Source organism: Watersipora subatra, chromosome 7, assembly GCF_963576615.1.
Source record: "Watersipora subatra chromosome 7, tzWatSuba1.1, whole genome shotgun sequence".
NCBI lineage: Eukaryota > Metazoa > Bryozoa > Gymnolaemata > Cheilostomatida > Watersiporidae > Watersipora > Watersipora subatra.
The window spans coordinates 25,604,751-25,627,447 of record NC_088714.1 but is presented as its reverse complement, the minus strand read 5'-3'; the positions used below and the strand labels follow the sequence as shown (position 1 = coordinate 25,627,447).

Below are 22,697 nucleotides of genomic sequence, written 5' to 3'. Positions count from 1 at the left end.
AAAGAAAAGAAGATGCAGGCAGCTCTGCAACACTGATTCAATTAGAACCCAATTAGATCAAATTCTTCAAACACTAATGGATTTAGTATTTTGCATGTAAATATTGGTAGTCTAAAAAATTTTTGTATCACCTTTTAGAGTTGCTTGCATCATTCAGATTTTCTTTTGACATTATTCATTTAAGTGAAACTTTTTGTACTGTAACCAGCACACACTCTTTTTGATTTCTAATTACATTTTTATAGATAACAGTAGTACCTTTTGCTGCGGATGCACAGAGGTCTATGTGCGAAGTGGTGTGGCTGTTTTAGATTCTACAACTATGTCACTATTCGGAGCAGAGTCTATTTCACTGAGGCTAGCGAAGGTGATGGGAGGGGTCGCTCCTTATCATACCTCTATATTGGGCTCCATTTACTGACGCAGATAGGTTATTGATTGATTTAGACAACTACCTGGCATCTCCAAGTGGGAGGGGGGTAAACCATGTAATGGTTGGTGATTTGGTTATTAATAATATGACTACTGACTCAGCTGATTATGTTGATTTAACTCCCTAGTATAATTTCCAAAATATTGTAGATATTCCTACTTGGAAAACATCATATTTGGCAAGTTGTATACATCATATACTAAATAATTTTCATCAATTAAATACTGTTTGTGGCACAGTAGAAAAAAACATCAGGATACAAACCTACATTACATTTACTTGGTTTAGAGTTTAGAGAGATATTGCAAATCAAAATGAACAAAGCAGAATGCACAGTTTGAATTTCTTTGAAATTAGCGAAAAAATGTTCACTTCAGTTATCAAAACCTTGAGCATAAATGAGTTATCAACATTAGCATAAATAAATGTGTTTTCGCACAAAAATTTAAATGTGCTAAAGTTGTACCCATATTTAAAAACAAAGCCAATAAGCTGTTATCTAATAACTATGGACCTATTTCTATTCTGCCAGCTTTTTTCAAAGAATTTTGAGCATCTTACTAACCACAAAATCCAGAACCACTATTAAAGAAAACGTTATTGCAGAATCTCAATTTGGATTTCAGATAGGGAAAGGTACTCGTGAAGCATTGATAGAACTTAGAAACAGTACACTTGCAGCTCTAAACAGTAGTCTATCAGTTTTAGGTACCATGTACTGTATATTCATTGATCTCTCAAAGACTTCAAACAATTATAGATCACTCTATATTGTTTAGTAAGTTTAAGCAAATAAGTTTTTCTCATTTGAGTCTAAAATTAATTCAGAATTATCTATCTAACCGTTTTCAAAGTGTTATAACAACTCAAAAAAATATCTCTCAACCTATATCTCAACCTGTAGTAATTAAATGTGTATTACCACAAAGATCAATCTTTCGATCAACACTATTTTTGTTATACATATGCCAAAATGATCTTGTATAAAGTACTAACAAATTTAAAACTATTTTGTTTGCTGATGATACTAACTTTTTTATACCGCTAATAACTTGAATGAAGATTTAGCTAAAATTAACAGATTATTAGGCGTGATAAAAAATTGGTGTGACCAAAACAAACTGACATTAAATGGTGAAAAGAGACTTTTCATTGTTATTCATAAACCATAGATTTCAAATACCAAAAACCATAAATTTCAAATAACAAAAAACATTTCCATGAATGAACAAAACATACAAACAGGATAAAAATTTTAGGTGTCGCAATAAATAGTACACTAAAATCGTTGGGACACATTGAACTATTGAGAAAACAACTGCGACAAAGCTTGGGACCTATTTACCAAGCATCATTGATCTTACTAGAAACGCCTCTTTTGCTTTTAATACTCTAATTAACCATAAAATAGTTTATTGCTTGGAATCATGGAGAAGCGCTCTACTGGGCTACTTAAACTAAATTTTGGTCATCCAGGAGCGGTTACTTTGAATAATATATCATAAAACTCTTATTTTTCAACAACTCCTTTGTTTAAAAAATCTCGTGCTTCTCCTATACAACAACTATAATACCAAATAAGAATATTTCCTTAGCCTTCACACAAGTTAAATCTTAAACTAACTTGTCAACGCATTACAACACTCGTCATTCCTTATTTTCATTACCTCTTCCACCCTCCTCTTCTGCTGGTGGCCATAGAAGGGTTGCCTATTGGGTTTCACCAGCCTTGAATTCCTTGCCAATTTGGCTAAGGAAAATTGATAGTCATGTTTTTTAGGACTGCATTGAAGCAGTATTTGCTGGACTCTCTGGAATAGAGTTTTTCAGAGTTCTTTTGCTTAGAAAACTATTTTTTCTTCATTAACAATTTCATCTGTTAACACAGGCTTTGCGACTTGAATAGCCATGCTACTGCGCATATGGGCCATTATTGCACCTTATTTTTCATCATCTTGTTTTATGATTTAATATAAAACAATAAACAAGCTGATTCTATCTCTTGTGAGCAGTCACTTGAATAATTGTACCTAGAAGCATGCAATGGAATCATTTAATTTGACATGAAAGGGTTAACCGTAAACTATATGTTGAGTACTGCATAAGCGTTTTTAAGAATGGTGTTTTTTAATCTTTTTCTTAATTGACTTGTTAATATCCCATCTACAAATATTTTGCAAATGTGTATATTCATAGGGAGTTTAATAGATTTAGGATTATTTTATTGCCAATCACTTCAAATATTTTAAGCAATTTGAAAAGTCAATGTACAATTTCAACATCCTAATTAACCTTGCATTTTTTGCTCAACAAATCTGCCGTAATTTTTTGTTAATGGTATACGATACCATTTTATATCATACTTTAGAAAAATATATTTGATTTAGCTAATATATTTTATTAGCTACTTGCTCATGGAATTACTCATATTACGTATAATACATAAAATCATTGCTTGCTAAATTATTGCGATTTTCAGACAAGAAAAATCATGGAACATGCAAGAAGTTACTTTAAAAATATAAACTATGTAAGTAAACCCAGCAAGTAGTCAGCACACAAAAATTATGTCTAAACAGATAAGGCAGTATACTTTGTAAAGATGGTGTCATGTTTTCATACAATGTTTCTCAGCAAAACCTAAGCATCTTAGATGCCAAAGCTTTGAGTGTCTAATAAACAGTTCTTGAAATAGAAAGTTATTTGGTTTAATTGGAACCGTATATTTACATGTACATGTGAACAATTTGGTAATTAAATGGCTATGGGATAGAGCTTTCTGAATGCATGAATGCGCGAATCGTGCAAATTTATATTTGATATTTTGCTATTAGCATAATGCAACATGTTTTTACCCTTAGCCACTATCATGTTGGTAACATATCACTAAACAAAGCCGAGGCATCCTAGGAACACTACCTACTCACTGCAGTATACATGTACTTCCAGATAAATTTCTGAGTAGATGAAATTAAACAAAAAAGACTTTTCTGCTTAGAAAAGAGTAGCAAAATATTTCTGAAGACTATTTTAAATTTGAATCAATTAAATTTCTTACTTTTCACTGATGGGTTAATATTTACTATTTTAAAATCAGTTTTTACCTTGCATAGACCCATATCTCACTCAACCATTACTAGTTCACTTACTACAAGCTTGTCGAAATAAAACTCATACCATAGACAACCACTTCTGTTAGAGACAGAGGCTGATCAGTGCTCTCACTAAGTACTGCTACATGGCGTCCTTCAACTGGAGTTGTAAACTGTATCACTCCTACTTCACCATATGGTGGTCCTTGATAGTTTCTCTGTGTCCATTCATCAGAGTCAAGAGCAGGAGCTTGTGGTGACTCATAATTTGAGGTTAATATAGATATCTTCTCTAGAGTGTTGGCTGAAAATAGGATGATAATTTTATTTATAATTTTAATGGGCTATGGAAATTACTACCTCAAACAAAAACATGTGTTACAGCACAATCCTAAACAGACATTTCACTTAGAACTGCTACATAATATATTTTTACATTATGTAACAGTTCTGTATGCAGAACTGCTACATAATATATTTTTAAAAGATTTGAACTTCACTTTTGGAACTTCACCATATGAAGCTTCCAAGAAATTTTGTCAACAAAAAAGCTTGGGCTGAATTCTTTGGTGAAGATGAAGATTTTTCTGTTTAATTTTGCGGTATAAATTTGCTAGCGTGTGTAGTGAAACAACCGGTAAAAAATGTTGAAGATTTACCTGTACAACTAAATTACTTTAAAAACTTGACATAGGTATGGGTGTTGTTATATTTTTAAACTTAGTACAAACCAACTGCACAGCATTGCAAATGCATTTAATGCATTTGCATTAAATACATCTAATTAAATTTGAGATTAAATCTCATCATTTCATTCAATCATAATCAAATTTCATCTAATTAAATCTAAGATTTGCAACATCTCTCTGAACTCATTAACTTCTGCAAAATTAAAATTCTGGAATTTAATTATCTCTGAAGCTTGATGATGCATGGTTGTATTAAAATAAACTTGGGCAAGCCTGGGTTCTATTTCTGTAATATAAGTGTTAAACTTGGTAGTTATTTGTTTGTCATCGGTTAATTCGTTGGAATTAAAGTTTAAAAGCTCAGCAATTTGTTGAGCTTTATAACCTTTGTCTTGTCTACAAGCATTATTTATTAAATTCTAAGGATTTCTCGAGTCATTAACTTTTGATATCAAATTGCAACAATTATCAGCTTTAGCTTTTTGATAAGGAATGAAACTATTTCTAGCTTGTTATGTAGCTCTTTTTAATATTAGGATTAAAGAGGTGAGCTCTGTACTAGCCAAATAATTTGTCTTTGTTCCGTATCTCAAAAAGAAGATTTTTGGTGATCCAGAAGGTTGTGAAGCTTTTGGATTTACAACAAGTTGTTTCCGTTATAAGAGCAATTTGGTAAAACATTTCTCTTGTTATGTTTAGAAAGTTGTTACAAGCCAAATCTACAGTACACTTTTATCTGGTAAACCAAGGTGTCCCAGTCAACCTCATTCAAAATATATTTTAGTTTGTCAGGATTATAAATTTCATAACTCCGTTGAAAAGTTTTTTCAAGCTCGTTCATCAAAAATACATCAAATGTATTGACCAAAGTAAAACTTTGATAAGTGCATTTAATGCATTTACCACAGTTTTACTGTTATATTTGAAAATAAAAAATAACCAATGTTAATGCAATAAAACCTCTGATTTTTGTATTGGCATTACAGCAGACTACATTCCAACCAGATATATAAAATTCTCTTGACTCTCCAGCATGACAATAATAGTTAACATCAACTTATTAAAAATCCATATTCGCTATACATAGAATACCAAAAACTGTCAAATCAAAACATAGACTTTGTCATACTTTGTTCACAGGTTGTTTGTCACGAAATACTGCTATTGAGAATAAAAACATGGCATAATGAGGAAACAACTTTGGTTAATTTGAGAGAGTTCATGGCTGCATAGATGGAGCTATCTGCTTTTTTATGTGCATAAATAAGACGGTCAAAAGTTTACCTATCCACTAGCTACAACAACTACAATGCAAATAGTTATGTACTAGTTATGAGCTACCATTTTATAGGACTGTGGCATACCTTGCAAAAACTGTTTTAGTTTTTTAGAAACCTTAAAGGCTGACTTGCAGCAAAATTCACATTACAGTTATTTGGTATCAAAAGATTCACCATGTTTTACTCTGTTGTGATGTAGGTGCCAAATATGTGGAAATAAGATTACAAGCATTTAAAAGCTCAAAAATGAAAAGCCGCCGTAGATTGGAATCTCTTTAGTTCTCTGATGTAGTCATTAAATTTGGTTATTGTCTTGTCATGTGGTGTTCTCACATGAAGTGAAAAGCCAATAAAAAGCTCAATATAAAACTTATCGTAGCACTAGTTTATGAAAAACACTTCCCGTTTTACCGAAGACCTCGTATCAAATATAAATGCTTGCTACTTGACAGTTTATTTTTCAGTTTGGTCTAATCGGCAAGTCGTAATCTGATCATGTGTCCCAATATTTCGCAAATAATTTTTGCAGCACTTTTTGATTATCACAGGTTACCAACAGGCTCGTTGTGATTATCAGACAATGACATGTACTCCTTCAAGCTGAGGCTAAAAAATTAAACAAATTTTTACGGTAAGTTATATTATATCACTGTTAAAAGTGACAGCATTACAATGACTATAAAACAGATGGGTAAGAACAATAGACATGGTTTTATTGAATGCGTGAAGCATATTTGTGAAAAATATTTTGATGACTAAGGTTGCATAAAAGTGTAAACAAAAAACATCTACCACAGCTACGTCACATTTGAGCTGTTTTGGAAAGAGAATCCAAACTACGGCGGTCTCGTGTTGCTGCGATTAACTGTTCGTTTTTTGAGCTTTTAAGAGCTTTTAATCACATTTCCACATTTGTTGCACCTACAACACAACAGAGTAAGACATGGGGAACCTTTTCATATCAAATAACTGTAATGTGAATTTTGTCGCAAGTCAACCTTTAAGAGGTACTGTTTGAGGCCATATTAAGTAGGACATGTAACATTGGTAATTACTTACTGTATGACGTAAATCATATGTGTGTATAAACTCAGAGAAAGCAAGTATTTAATAACACTTACTATCTAAGGAAGTTGCATATGGTAGCTTCTAGAACTTTAGTAAACCAGAATAAGTCAAACTAATCCATGGTAAAAATGCTTTTAAAGTGATTACATGCATTTAGGATACTGAAAAGTAGGCCTGTTAAAAGTAGTTCCATAGAACAGTAAAAAAAGCAAGAAGTAGATAAAGCGTTTTTATCAATAGCAATTATTGAGATACCCTGCCATGTATTTGAATATGAAAATAAAAGTTTTGGTAAACACCGTAATACACAAATCTCTGACTTGTAAAACTGAAACACTAGGTTCAATAACAGCAAATCGTCCATAATTTTGGAAAAATATATTTCTTCGAAAGGACATTTACTGTAACCTAAAAGAAGACCCATTCTAGCTAAAAGAAACTGGCCTGATAACAATACGTTGTACAATTCTCACAGCATGACGCTTTTTTGCAATTAGCAGAGTTAATATTTGATGGCTTGAATACAAATAATTTTTGACTTGCATTGAAACAATTATAAATAATAAAATACATAAATGATTTACTCCTCATTACCAAAAATGTAATACTTTAACCCAATTTTCATTGAGATCATAAACGTATGAGGACAATTTTTGTGGATGCTGATTTTTGCAGTGAAAAAATCTTGTAATAACTGAAAAATTAGAACAATTAGTTATACATGGTAAAACGGTGAAATTATAAAGCCATGTTGCAGCATTTAAAATATTTAAACATTTGTTCTTGTAAAATCAGAAAATTGTAGACTAGGAAATGCAGATACATTTTTCGGTAATTATCACATCATAAAAACAACAATCCAAAGTTGCATGAAATATTTCTAATCCAAATGAGGATTTCAAAAAGGAAAAAAAATAGCAATACTGGTGAGTTGACAAAGCAACCATGTTATCACCTAAAATCAACTTTATACAAATCAATTTGAGATGGGCTTGACATGTTGAAAATGTATGTAATCACTGTTGCAAAAAACTGCGATACAACCTATTAAAATTATGAAAGAGCAAAATAAGGAATTCAAATAAAAAATATTAGTTTGGATAATCCATAAAGAAATGTGTAGATTGAACAACAAAAGAGAAAGATAAAATTGATTATGAGACCAAAATGAACATTACCATTGTAGTCTGGCTAACCGCTGCACTGATTATAATAATAGTGATGATGTTGTGTACACAATACAAGTTTTTAACAAACAGCTAGCATAGATGTTCATTCAGATTATATTTGCTGAAATACCACCAAATCTATGATTGCTCTTGGTACTACTGGATTATAGATTTAACTCATACATTAGAGTGCGACAAGCCTAATTATTGATGGCACCGCTGAAATCTCTTGGCATGCTATATAGCAGGGATGGCCAAATGATTTGAGTCATGATCCGCTACAGCCAAATCTAACAAATTTAAGATCGATAACAAGCTGAAGATGCGTATTTTTCTTTTTTATCATGAAAAAAACACGCAATTATTTGTGTTCATCTTAAAACAAGGCATCAAATGTGATTTAAAAAAACTTTAGTTATATACATAATTTGACTAAAAATCATTGAATGAATGTGTTGTAACAAGCATGTTGGATATTAGTGAGAAAAATTATGAGTGGGCTTTAACTTCCCAATACTATCAAAACCCGGTTTCCTGCTACTTACAGCGAATCTTAAAGTTTACGAAGATGAGTATTGGTGAGTCTTGTTCTATGATTGTTTTTCACAAAACTCATAGCTGAAACAATGAATTTTCAAAAATTCTAAGAAAAGTTTACAAAAATCTTTTTTGACCAAATTATTAGAAAAATTATTCAAGAAATCTTTTGACAGCCAACTTGAAAGATCCACAAAAAACTACAGAAATCCGGATCCGGATCTAGATCTGCAATTTGGCCATAGCTGCTGTAGAGAGATACGGGAAAAAAATCTAAAGGTGTCTCCGGAGAGGAGGTATACATGGTGAAATAGTGAAAAAGTATACATTTCAAAGATAAACCTGCAATAAGATTTTACTGAACTCTATGCGAGTTTACAAACTAGGAACTTTCTTCTGGTCTCCTGTGATGATATGTTACCGACATGGCAGTCAGTCTAATAATGAATGGAAAACAATCCTATAGAATTACATTCAGCATACACTAATTAGGTTTGCTATACGGCAATCTTTTGGTTATTGCTTGTCCATAACATCAAAATATATAAAAACAAAAATCTATGATCAAGTTTTTACTGATGATTTATCACAAGTGAGCTCATCATTTTTTCAATAGGTTTTATCAAAATTGGATATTATTTATTGTACAAACATTTGCCTTAATCAAGCCGAAACAAACAACGTGTTCTTTTTTAACTTTGAGAGAAAGCAATTAATTATTTACTAACTATATTATGATATGAAGTTATTAATTTACGCCATTTTGACATTTATTGTATGTCACATGTTACATGTTAGTTGTTACTTAACACTAAGTTAACAATTTAAAATAAATCAATTATCAATAATTTTATAGTGTAAACATGCAGCTTTAGTGTTAGATCATTAGCTATGTTGTGTTAGATCAATTTATGGAAAACTTTTTTACTGCTTACAAAATTGTTAGTGACACATAATTAGTTATTTATGAACTAATTGACTAGAAGAGCTTAAGAATATTTATGATTTTGAGGCGTGCATGATGTCTAAAACGTCAATTATTGCAAAAAGATTTAGCTTGTATTTTATCGTTCTATAGATAATAAAAAGTTTATGGTATTACTGTTGAGGGGTTTGCAGAGTTATCTTCTCAGCCACAAAAAAAAAACATGAGCGCATTCGTGTCACATCAGGGTGCGAATGTTTTCGATCCATTGTAGTGGCTGAAAGTGTGACTTTTAGAAACTATTTTTAGCTGATCATTAGTTTGACACTTCTGAAAAGTTCAGTTTTCAGATATATTTGGCTATTAATTGGTTTGTAAAGTATTACATTTTTCTATCTGCAGAAAAATGTAGAACAAAAGAGTTTAGCAAAAACTTGTAAATAATTTATCTTTGCTAAAGTTTTAACACTGCAACTTACTTTGCAGCTATTGGGCGATTATTTTTGATTGTGCATTTCTTGCATTGTGATTACTTCATATATTAGTGATAAATGAAACAAAATGAAATGATTTCTACTCACTTGTACCATATAGCTCAATATTACTGATGCTGTATTTCTCCCCCAAATCTACTCTCCACCATTTCACACCAAGAGAGCTGGTTTGAGAGATGCCCATATAATTTCCATCGTTTGCTTTTTCAGCTGAGTTGCTGCCAGGAGTGCTGCTCTGACTGACCGTCTTATTAAGGGCCAAGTTGTTTGGACCTATTATTTATAACATGTTCTAAGATTAGTCACAATTCTAATGCATCAGTTTACAGTAAGGTATCAGTTAATATAGCACATTACATTATAAAGCAAATTATTATATAGCAAACAAAATAAGCTTTGTTATTTATACAAGCTCACCATAAACTTCAACTTCAAGCAGAGCCAGTGGTTTCGAGTCTGATGAGCTGTACACAGCAACATGTTGAGCTTGTATTGCAGGTTTAAAATCTATGATGCCAACAGCAGCATAAGCTGGTCCACGGTAAGCTCTAGCTATCCAGTCAGGAGATGAGAGAGAAGGATCCGTTAGGTTATCAAGTATTGATGTCAGTGTTGTTATGTTAGCAAGTCTCTCTTCTGTAATCACATTGAAGCACATTTACAGCCATAAAATAACACTTTATCACCTGTTCACCTTTGGTAATAAGACAAAGTGATACCTAATGATTTAAATTTGTATGTATGCTCTGATATTCTTCCCCAGAATCATAAACAGGACATTGTTGAATTCAGCATGTAATACAATATATCAAAGAATTTAAAGCTCAGAATTGGTATTTCACAAATTTGGTATATCACAGATGCCAAAGTTGCTACTAATGTGTAATAATTACTACTTTTTGTTTTGAATATTGTTTTCTTAAGGCTTGGCTACACAAAAAAAATAAATGTTGGCCTTCGGCATTGCCAACAGGCTTGTTATGTTATATCAAATCAAATATGTTGATTGTTGTTTTTAACAACAAAACTGACCTAAATGTGATTGGCTGAACTAACTGATTACAACAATCTAAATTCAATGTTATTTATTTGAAATGTATGCAAGTTGTATCTAACAATGGCTTTGGCACAATGATGGCAAACAAATCTATACGCAAACAAATATTTATACTTGGAAAAAATATTTTGGTTTCTAATACATGTAGCTATTATTATAATACATGTAAATGGAAAAGTTTCATAACAAAATTTAGATCAATTTTTTGGGCAGTTGAAATATTTTTTCTATAAATTAATTCATGTCAGACTTTATGTGTTTGTATATGACTATTTTCATTATTAGTGTGTAGTATTTTAATGAGCACAACATAGCATTGCAAATAGCTGCAAACATATTATTTTATCTCAACTCCTCAAAGATCTATATTAGAATATAGATATCCTGATGGTAAGTCACTGACAGTACTGGGGAGTCTAGGAAGGACGCCATTGACTTCACATTACTGAGACCAATTTCCATCAGCTAGAAAATTTTCCAACATGACGCATCACTTAGTAGTGTGGCTTGTTCAGTCACAGCGACTATTTCGTCACTACGTGTCGTTTATGCATTTTGTCGGTCTGTGTAGCCAAGCCGTTAGCAATCATCAATGAGTTTGTTTAATCAGTATTTACAAGTAAGTTAAACTTTTAAACTCCATTAATGATGCTTCTAATTTTTTTAAGCTTAAGATTATAAGCTACAGCCAGTCAAGTACTCTGTGCCAACCAGGAGAAATATTTCTATCTTTATATAACTGATAGTATTTAAAATGAAGGAAAACTTACGGCAGCAATCCCATCTATTATATAACTTGATTTGACCGATGCTGTACCTCTTTCCCAGGTCAACTGTCCACCATCTAATACCAGTTTCCTCTGTGTGTGAAAAGTCTGCGCTGTCAAAACTTCCATCAACAGCACTATATGCAGGGTAACTTTTGTAATCTGTGAAAGTGCTGCTTTGTCTGGCCTGCTTATTCAAAGCAAGATTTTCCCCTGCAATTATAATTAAATATGTAAAGAAGATTGTAACTCTAAAATTAGATGCACAAAAGTAGTAACTTTCAATACATTTCCATCAAATTATTTACTTACAAAAAGTTTTTTGTCTCACGATTAAAACCGCTGTTAGCAGGAATAGAATAAGTAAATAACTTTTTAGACCTATGACAAAATTACAGCAGCAAATTTAAATTTATATTTACATATAATATAAGGTAGTTCAAGGATTACCATGGTATTAACAAACTTTTAATAGACCTTTTATATTAAAAGATAATCACTCATAACCAAATTCACCATAATTTCTGTTTTAGAATTACGATCTCTATGCATGAGCTTTACATTAATTTTTTTTAAAACAATTATATTGCTTAGTTAGCAGCTTTTACTTACCAATTATTTTAATCAAAACCTCGCTTTCTAACACGTTACATATTTTACAGAAACGACAGCACATAAAAACTAAACACATTGCTGAGAAAACTTCAGCATATAATTTTAGATGGAAATACTGCTGAGATGCTTGTGAGAGTCAAAAAGGAAGCTGACTGTAACCTATATTTTAATTGTAATGCCACCTTTTTTAAACATCACCTCTATTTGAGCTCCCCCTCTAATTGAATGCCACTAAGGAAACAAGGTTGAAAAATAGGGTGCACTTTTTAATTTAACTCCATTCCAGCAAATTCAACATACTTTCTGTTTTAAAATTACGATCTTCATGCATGAACTTTACATTTAGTTTGAAAAGAGCAATAAGATTGCTTAGTTAGCAGTTTTTGGTTACCAGCTATTTTAATCAAAATTGCGCTTTTTAACACATTGCAGATTTCACAGAAACAAAGCACATAAACACTAAACATAAGGCTGAGAAAACTTCGGCATATAATTTTAGATAGAACCACAACTGCTGAGATGTTTGTGAGAGTCAGAAAGCAAGCTGACCATAAAAATTGTATTTTAATTGTACTGCCACCTTTATTTAAAGCTCACCTCTATTTGAGCTCCCTCTCTATTTGAATGCCACTATAGAAAAATTTGAAAAATAGGGTGTACCCTTCAATTGAACGCCAATTTTATTTAAATGTCACTTTTATTTGACTGCCACAATTTGACATTCTTGATATTTAAGAGCCATAATAGCAAGTATCAGTGGAAAATTTTCTACAAAACTGTACTAATATTAACCAGATCACACCAAGGTCAATTAATCTGTTTGCCTTTTCTGTTCATTTCAAAGTCCGTGTTTCAACTCCAAGTTTTCACCGTTTTGTTTTGTCACAACTTTGAATGCAACACAATAAAAATACTTACTAGCTGTATTAGGCTAATAGCGTAGTAGTTCCATGTTTAATGCAGTCTTGATACATGTTATTCGATCTATGTGAAAAAAGATTTTTGCACATTCACCTTGTAGTCCGTGCTTCTTTGAGACTAGAAATTTGAGGCTATTTTGATTACACTCAGTTTTTCTTCAATTAAATAAAAAGTGTAAATTTTATCACCTAAAAGTTTTGCTGAGCTAAAAACATTTTGGGCGCTAATATTGACTAGTTCAGCTGTGCAGAAGAAAAGTTGAGGTCAGAAAACACTATAGAAGGTAATGAACAGCCAAAATAATATGAAATAGTTCCAATAACTATATTGCAACCTTGTTCAATATAGTTATAAGATAAAAATATACCTTCAATTTTAGAATCAAATAAAAACTTTAAAGATTCAACAATTTCCAATGCAAGCTATAAGCTCATCGTAGGTTAATTGCAAGCCCTAGATATCAACTGGTAGAGACATGTATAAGCATCACTGTGTATATTTATTTAAATATCTTTAACAAGTTGAAGATGAATTAGCAAATTTCTTGCATCCAAAAGAGTTAAAGTCACTTGTTCTATCGGAAGAACAGTACAAAGTATACAAAGTTCAAAAGTATTTTGCAAAAAATTTTGATGAAGTTTTTAAAAGTACTATGCTACCCTTTAATTCAATGCCACTTTTAATAAAATGTCACTATAAGGGAAGGGTTGAAAAATAGAGTGTCAAAGCATGCAAATGAAAGTTTTACTATAGATTAACTGCTTTAGTATAGCTAGTAGTGTTTTGGTTTAAAAGAGTTTTCACAGTGTTAATTAAGAATAAACATTTGTAGTGTAAATAAAAACAATTTAAAACTCTTGAGAACTGAATCTATTCTCATGCTCATGACAGCAAGCCAGTCATCAGTATAAGCTATTTTTATATCTTGTGAACTCATCAAGATATTCTTAGCTCAGTCTATAAACATATAGGATTAATCAGTTTTTTAATCAAAAATCCATTAGCTCTTAAAACCCGGCTATTAAAACACCCATCTGAATAGAAGCTCAAGAATGCAAGTGTGCATGATGAATTAAGGACAACCACGCCCAATGAATGCTTTCTTGAATTGTTCTTGTGAAACCAATGCTGCAACTTGAGTTAAAAATCTCCACACATGCAGTGGGCAATTTGATTGAAAATTAAAAGGGGATAGGCAAGCCTCAATGCTAGTCTATATTAAAGAATCTCACTCCGTTATTTTGTGCCCACGCTTGTGTAGGAGTGTGCATGCGTGCCTGTTAGTGTGTTTTGAATTTTTTGCGGTTTTCCTCTCAACTTCGCACGGATGTGCTCCGGTGCCTTCTGTTAGGTTACTAAAAATATCTTTTCTTCAACAATGTGTAACTCCTGGAAAGTAGCTTCTTAAACACCCACTTAAATGTTATGGAATTAGAAACAAAAGAAATCTTAGGCATTTATAGGTTTACGGCTAGTACATGATAACTGTAATGATAGAGTCAGATAGGCGTTTTTACCGCTAACCAAACAAATGCATCTGGATTATTCCTTAAAGAATACTCTCTCATAAAGTAATAGTTTAAAGGATCTAGCAACTAACCATAAATATTAAAACGACCTGTCAAGACTCTAAATATTATATCTAATACATATATATCTAATACTATATTTGACTGTTAAATGCAGGAAATATAAGATTTTGTGAAAATAAAGCTCGTGCAATCAATATTACTAAAAATTGGGTTCAAGTTCATTATTATTCCAACTATTATGATTATTAGTATTGTAGTTCGAGTTCAGCGCAGACAAGTTTAATGAGCCAAAGTAAGCAAAATAATCAAATTTATCAAAAGAAAATCATAAACACCGACCAAAAAAAATTTCTTGGAAAAATTATATTTTTTAATATAGAAACTATTGATATGACTACTATTACGTAAATCCCAACATTAATACATTATTGTAAACATTTACTACAATATATATGGTCAAAATAATTGAAAGTTGCACACAACACAAAAATAAAATATTTTGAGTATTTTGTAATGTTTTGAAAGGAATGAAACTTTGGTATAAGCTTTGGTATATGTACATATAGGTTTGATATATAGAGCTGCAGTGTAAACTGTTGCTTGACCAATACTAGATACAGCTTTATAAATTTGACCTTAATTACTAAATTTATTTATTATGTAATACAGTGCTATTCTATTTTATAGTATATTGTAATATTTATATTTTGTTCTATATCACTAGTTGGCAAGCCCGTAAGCAAGTGTATAATGCAATTCTATATACTATGTACATATTGACTTGTAGAAACATTACTATATAATAGTGAACTATAACCTTACTTTGATATTATTCTTTCTATGCTTGTGCACTAAATTACTCAGAATGAGTTGAAGGAAAGCTCATTTTTGCACCACTATACATAAATATTATTATATAAATAACTAGCAAAGGACTGTTTTTTTAGCAGAAAAGCTCTGCTCATGCAAGTCTACATATATAGCTATACATCAAGTTACCAAAAATTAGTTGTACTTCACTTGCCACTGGGTGGTTGTGCCTTGAAGTCACCTCTTGCTGCAGCTGCACATTTTACTGATTACTAGGAATTTTCCAATTGTTCGGCCATTACATTACAAACAAGCTATCTAATGAATTGTTGTTCTCTGATGAGATTGGACTTATAAGAGAAGGCACAAGTCCAAGGTTTTGTTTACACATGATAACCCAGCTTCTACAAAGCTGAAAAGTCTATGTTGTTTCTTTACAACGACAACTTCCATTTAATTTGTTATTAAAAATAGCGGAAAACTTTTGGGTTATGGTGATTTTCATAAAAAGCTCATAGAGGTAAAATTGCTTTCAACCCTAACATTGGTGTGATATTCAGCCGCCACGATTAAAAGCGAGATATTTATCAGGATTAGCGGGCGTTTCAAATATTGGAAGAAGTCAAACCAAAGACTTTAAGCTGTTGGCATTGATAATCTGTAAGGAGATAAATTTAGTCGTACCCACTATGACTCTCCAAAAAATTACATACCAAACTTGTGCTCGTGCAGTCCTATCTATACTATAATAAAAGTTGTGTCTGTCATTCCGTCCGTCCCTCCATTTATAGACATGCTAAGAACATTACCAAAATATAGCCTTACACTAGTGTCGAACTCAAATATTCCAACTCATAGTCAAGCAGCCACTAGTTCACAACTCAATGACCTTGCTGCATCACGTAATAGTTATGCACATATTTATTACATAAGATGATTTCTCACGGCTCCCTCAACTGTCAGCAAACTAGTTAAATAATATTGCATGGTTCAGGCAATCATCAAATTATATACGGTCTTCCCCATATAAAACGAGCTTCGCGATATTAAAATCATAAAAATTGAATAATTGTGAGTTGTTTGGATCAAAATGATTTATGTAGACAATTTATTTTGATTATTTTATTGTGACAGTAATTTAGCTCATTAAACTGAGAGGGTGAACAAGATACAGCGAGTGATGACAATTTTTTTATTGGTTTAGCAGGCATCTGTACATACTACTTATTTTCCTACATGTAGAGGTTCAGTCTAACTACATTTATTTCAGTACATGCCTGATGAACCAACAGTATTTTAGAAAAGCGTTTATCTCACGAGATTTGCTTTGTGGCACTTGCCGACTTTATGGTTCCTTCTTCCTTCAAAATATTCCATGTAATATTACTACTACACAGAACAGCTTTAATTATAAAGCGAATAGATAAGCGGTTTGACAAGGTTTGACCTTGTAACCTTGCTGTAATGCCATGAAGGTCAATCATATAATTGCTATCATCTGATATTATAATTTCATAGCTTCCTTGAGACGAGCCACGCTCACAATTATGAGTTAGAAGCTTACTAGTAGCGCAGTAATATGTAAGCTTGAATCAGTGATTGTTAAAGTGAGTTATTCAAAATTGTTGGACATTCGAAGTTCAACAACCTAAAATCTGTTGGAGGTTTATGAAACTTTTCCTGAGAGGCAATGAAACAAATAGTCACACTTATAATATTGACTCTTTCCATTTGACTGAGTTTGCTAATACTACCTCTAAGCATCAAAGTGCTCTTGATATCAGTTTTATAAAAACTTATTTTCCTGTCAAATAAGAGACTGTCTGGCTTATGCCGAGAGTTAATAACACCGCCCAACAAATAAAATAACTATGTTGAGCTAGAGAATAAAGTGACAATTAGCCAGTTGATATAAGGGCCTTTCAGATTTTTTGCCCATATCTTAGGGAATAGCATGACACTTTATATATGTCTATCTTCGTGACAGAATTGGCATATGATAAACATTCACCGTGTTTGATTTGTATTCAGAAACATAAAACTTTTTGCTCTATTGGATTTTTAAATATATGGTAAATACTTTATTGATGGCCTAGAAATGAATTTAATCAAACACTTAACAAAAAATTAGTCCAATTTTTTCCATATTCTTAATTCATGGTTGGGTGTTGAAAAAAGGTTGCATCATTCAATATTAGAGCTTGCAAGCGTCAGTTTGGTAGGCCAAAACACTATCCACTGCACCACACCAATCATACATGTTCAATGTTTTAGAATTGTGTGTATACCTATTATCTGTGCTAATCATAGTGCAACTTGTTAATAAGTGAAGACTCACCAACATAATAACAACCAACAAATAATAATTACCAATCTAATTAAATTTTGAAAATCAAAAAGTTAATGTTGATCTCCAAAGTCCTTTAATATGTCAGAGCAACAAAATTTGTTGGCTGCACTGTGAAGAAGTCCCACAACAGCATGTATATAGACCGCATGATGTTAGGTATTAATGATACCTAGTAAGTAGACTACAGAGCTATGACGTGTTCTCAGCACTGCCGGTGAAACTAAAGAATTTTATAACATTCGTAAAACTAAGATATGTATTTACATAAGTTAGCAAACAAAGTTGATTGTTGATCGTGCCGGTGTTAAATAATGCTGCTAGTTAAACGAGTTTTTAGTGTTTAAAAAATTAAATGACTAATAAAATAGATAACAAATAATGTAGCATCCAGTTATAGAAAATGATATTTACTCTGATATGTGTGTTGACACACAGAGGATAAATACTTGTGTTCATAGAAACTACCTTCAATATAAGATACTTGGCCACCCATAACAAAAAACAACTTTAATATTTTCAGTCTCAAGCCAAAATGTCTGCTTTAGCACGACCCTCAATAAAAATAAATAAAGATATGCACATACACACTGTAAATATTAAAATAAAGATAAAACCTAGTGTACCTAGCCTCCAGTAAAGATATGCCGACAAATAAAAATCCTTACCACTATAAACCAAACTATAGATAGAAAATGTAAAAGCTTAAGTAACCAGTTTTGGTAAGAAGTACAAGTTGTAGCTTTAAAACTCACCCTGATTCCCACTGCTTGTATGAAGGAGAACAAAGACTTCGATGATAAGAGATGAAATAAGCATTGCTCTACAGTTTTTGTTGAAATCTCAAGTATGAAGAAAGTAGACTGCAATAGCTAAACAGCTACTTAGCCAGTCAATCTTGTTATCGCTGTCCAAAACAGCGGTTAATGAATCAACAATTGAGCACTGCTCAGTCAAATTAACAAGGAAGTTCAATAACAAGTTTAACTAGTAACGAGCCCAAACAATCCACGCTTCACTGACCTGCTTTGTTAGGACAGAGTTAATAAAAACGAAAGGCGCTACATTTAAAGCTACAGTATCTGAATTTTGTTGAAAAAAATCTAAAACACAGCTGGGCCTGTGAGGGGGGAATAACGCAACACTCAATGAATGTCGAAGGTTTAAAGTGATTTCCTGTAGACTTATATGTCAGTAAATTTCATCGTTTCTTCTAATGCATTATTAGTCTAAAATTTCTGGTGTTTGCAAAATTTAATATAAAAATATTTTGCTGAGATGAATCCTAGAATATATTATCTTTTGTTATCAAAAGCGGTGCATCAAAAGCATGTTTTATTCTTTACGTCAATACAAAAAATATTAGTATGTGGTGATATTATCACACTGCATCGAAACTGCTGAAAACTTTCAAAAAAGATCAACAGATAGTCAGATTAACATTGTGATTCTCTATTAATTAGAACACTTAATACTGTCAATCAAATTATTAACAAATATATTGATAGAAAATTTAAATTTATATGAATTCTAAAATTTGGCAAACTCTAAAAAGTAGTTTCAACTTACCAAAGTTACTAGACCTTTTAGAGTTGAGGTTTTGCCCTAGACTACACTGATTGTGTGTATCTGAAAACAAATGTCGTCAAGGGCTGGCAAACGAAAGCACAGAAAATTAACTTTGTAAAAATATAATAAAGAAAATGAAATATCTTTAGAAAATGTGTGTTACATGATAATTTGTGGAAATATAGTGTAATTCAGAAAGGCACCAGCTTGCAAACTTTTTATTGTTTAAAATTCTACATCACATTCCTTCAATTGGTTTTCTCTTCTACGCAGATAGTTCTCTTTGTTCGTCTTCACGTTTTTTGTTTCAGCTGATAATGAAGATATCTTATTCAAATCTCTGGCTTACCATACAAAAAATTCCTCATTAAATCAGAATGCTTACTAGCCTTTAAATCAATTGGGTTGCCAGAGGACGACAACTTCATCAATTGCAGATGTCCATTGTGATAGATTTATTCACAATCGTACACTTTTTAGTGGGTTAGGATGTGGTTTGCTGGCTGTTTCTTAATGTGAAAAACAAAATTGTAAAACACTAGCTTGATAATGATGAGTACTGGCTAATGCAAAAAACAACAGTGCGGCATGCTAAGCAAGTCTAGCACAAAAAACAACATTCTTCCAATACACAGACAGCTGCTGTATGAACCCACTCCGACTAACTTTTATTTTTCTGATGGGAAACATGAATAAACAAAGAGGAAAGTCTTGGTTACCTCTTTGTCTTGCTTGAAAAGTATTTTTCTTGCTTTAAAATCTATTTCTTGCCTTAAAGATTTATCTAAACACTTTTGCTACCAGTTGACCTTAAGTAAATGCAAATAGCTTTTAGTAGTAAGCAATTTACATCAAAAGGAAGGAAGCGTGCTTGCGGGGAAAAACTAGACTTAATTAATAGTTGGTTAGAAATGAAAAGAAAAATCTTTAGTTGGTTTTGAAAAAAGATACCAAGCAACATAAACTTTACTTTTGCTGAGATATTTGTCTCTTTGCATTAAAAATGCTGCCATTTATATAACATTATATTAAAAACAAAGCATTATGCTGTTAAGCTATCTAGATTCATTGGCTACATAGCTCATGCTACATGTAACCATCATACAGTATGGTATTCCTTTTGTAAAAGAACTCTTCAGTTAGAAAAAAGCAAGTGGTTCAGCAAGTGATTTGGTTCAGCTCCATTCTCCTAAAGGTTAATTTAGACTTTAGTTATAGCCAGAATTTTTTAGATCTAAACCCATGATTATTTGTATTATTATGCATGTAAAATTATCACAGTTTGCTAATATTCAGAGTTGATAACTGTCAATTGATTTTATGTCAACTAAGGACCATTATGAAAACACTGTGTAAAAAAACAATTGATATTAACCAAATAGATTATTAGTGAGCTTTTAACATTGACTGGGCATTGGAACATGCTAGATGCTGACCATGTCTAGTTTGAATCATCACCCCCCCCTAAATATCCTTCTAAGGAAGAAAAACGCAATCATACCTAGCTTGTGAACATTTACTATTTTGCCTAACATGGTAACAAACTAAGCAGCGGCAAACAACAACAACAACTCTTCATGAAAGCATTTGCTATCAAAGCCATACATTACGCTGAACATGCTGGCATCTTACTGGTTCAATTTTTTAACTTCTCAGTTCAAATACATCAGACACTCACAATCAATTTCATTTGGCACTTATCATTAATTGAATTATAGCTCCACCAAATACACAACTAAATAGGTATTTTTATACAGAGATGTTTATGTAAAAGTTTAACCTGCAAGTGATTTGTATTTTCAGTCATTGCTGCATGTAATACTGTTTTGATCGTACTTACGTTCCTATGTAACTCAGTTTTTCTTTGGATTGCATTGCACGCAATAACATGAACTTACCACTTTCTGCTGAAAGTCAGATCCTTGTGTTTGAAACTTATAAACATACCGGAGCAGCTTAACATTGTACTGCCTATATTTAGAACATCCAGCATTAAACCTTTTGTATGTTTTACTGAATGCTGCCTTGTGGTAACCTTGTAGCAACCTTGTAGCAACCTTGTGGCAACCTTGTGGCAACCTTGTGGAACATTGTAGCAACCTTGTGGAAACCTTGTAGCAACCTTGTAGCAACCTTGTGGCAACCTTGTGGAGACATTGTAGCAACCTTGTGGCAACCTTGTAGAAACCTTGTAGCAACCTTGTGGCAATCTAGTGGCAACCTTGTAGCGACTTTGCGGTGATAATGCCCAGAAATATATGAACCTGTGTAACCGTTCATAAAAACTTGCATGTCTCTCTCATTGGGGCAGGATAAATCTTTAAACAAACGTTTATTAGCTAACATTCTGCAGTTGACAATAAAAGATTGCAAGTATTTATAAATTAGTTTTGAAGCAGTGCTTAGGGCAAAGGTAATCACAAGTGAAACAGTAAAACTGATGTGCATTGCTATGTTATTATTATCAGGAAACAGTGATCTTCTTCTATAATATTTCTAATGAAGCACTATACAAACTGCAAAGCAAAAACTTGAAAATATTACACACTCATTTTAGCAGATTTCCATTATTTTGTGACATAATACTTAAATAGACAAACTATTTTACCATATAAAACTTTGTGACTTTTTAAAATTAAAAGAGACTAACTCATTTTAGTCTGCCATTATCACCATAAAAATATCCGATCTTAGTGAAACTTTTAGATAATGCAAGTTTTATACTGATGTGTTTCCAGTTTGGCAAACTGAAAAAGCTAATCTCATTAGACTGCAGTAACTCATAAGAGTAACATTTCTCAGTATCGTATAGCCTTTGAAGTAGGCAGAGTAAAGTTAATTGACTTTATTTTCATAAATTGCAGCTAAAGAGACATAATTATGCAACGAACATAAATATATATATATATATATATATGAATATTATATATATAAACATATATATTTATATATATGTATATATACATATATATGTATACATATATTTATATACATGTATATATGTATACACATATTTGTATGCATGTATATATACATACATCTATGTATATATTTATACATATATACATGTATAATATGCATATACATATATACATATATATGTATACATATAAATGTATACTTACATATGTATGCTTAAATACGCATGTATACATACATATGTGTATATACGTATGTGTATATACATACATGTATGTGATTTTTATATATGTACCTACATAAATATATCTCAAATTTTCTGTCTGTCAAGCTATTTGTTTGTCTAGTTGTAGCTATTAAAATCTTGAAGTAAAAATCTCACTTTCTGCTGGATTTGAACTCATGAAGATTGCAACCGCAAGTTCCTCAACTCGCATCTAATGACAAGGGTACCTATTTTGTACCAATTCGTC

At 31.9% G+C, this 22,697-nt stretch overlaps 1 protein-coding gene across 1 annotated transcript; it reads right to left on the bottom strand.

Moving 5' to 3' along the window:
- Window positions 1-9,892: 9,892 nt before the first annotated feature.
- On the bottom strand, window positions 9,893-18,605 carry LOC137400592 (fucolectin-4-like; the record flags this gene model as incomplete). The annotated part of the gene is made up of 4 exons (XM_068086923.1): window positions 18,492-18,605; window positions 11,515-11,724; window positions 10,105-10,323; window positions 9,893-9,960 (listed from the first exon to the last, which is right to left on the bottom strand). Coding segments are annotated over exons 1-4 (561 nt in total), but the record flags the coding sequence as incomplete, so codon positions are not given.
- Window positions 18,606-22,697: the final 4,092 nt, after the last annotated feature.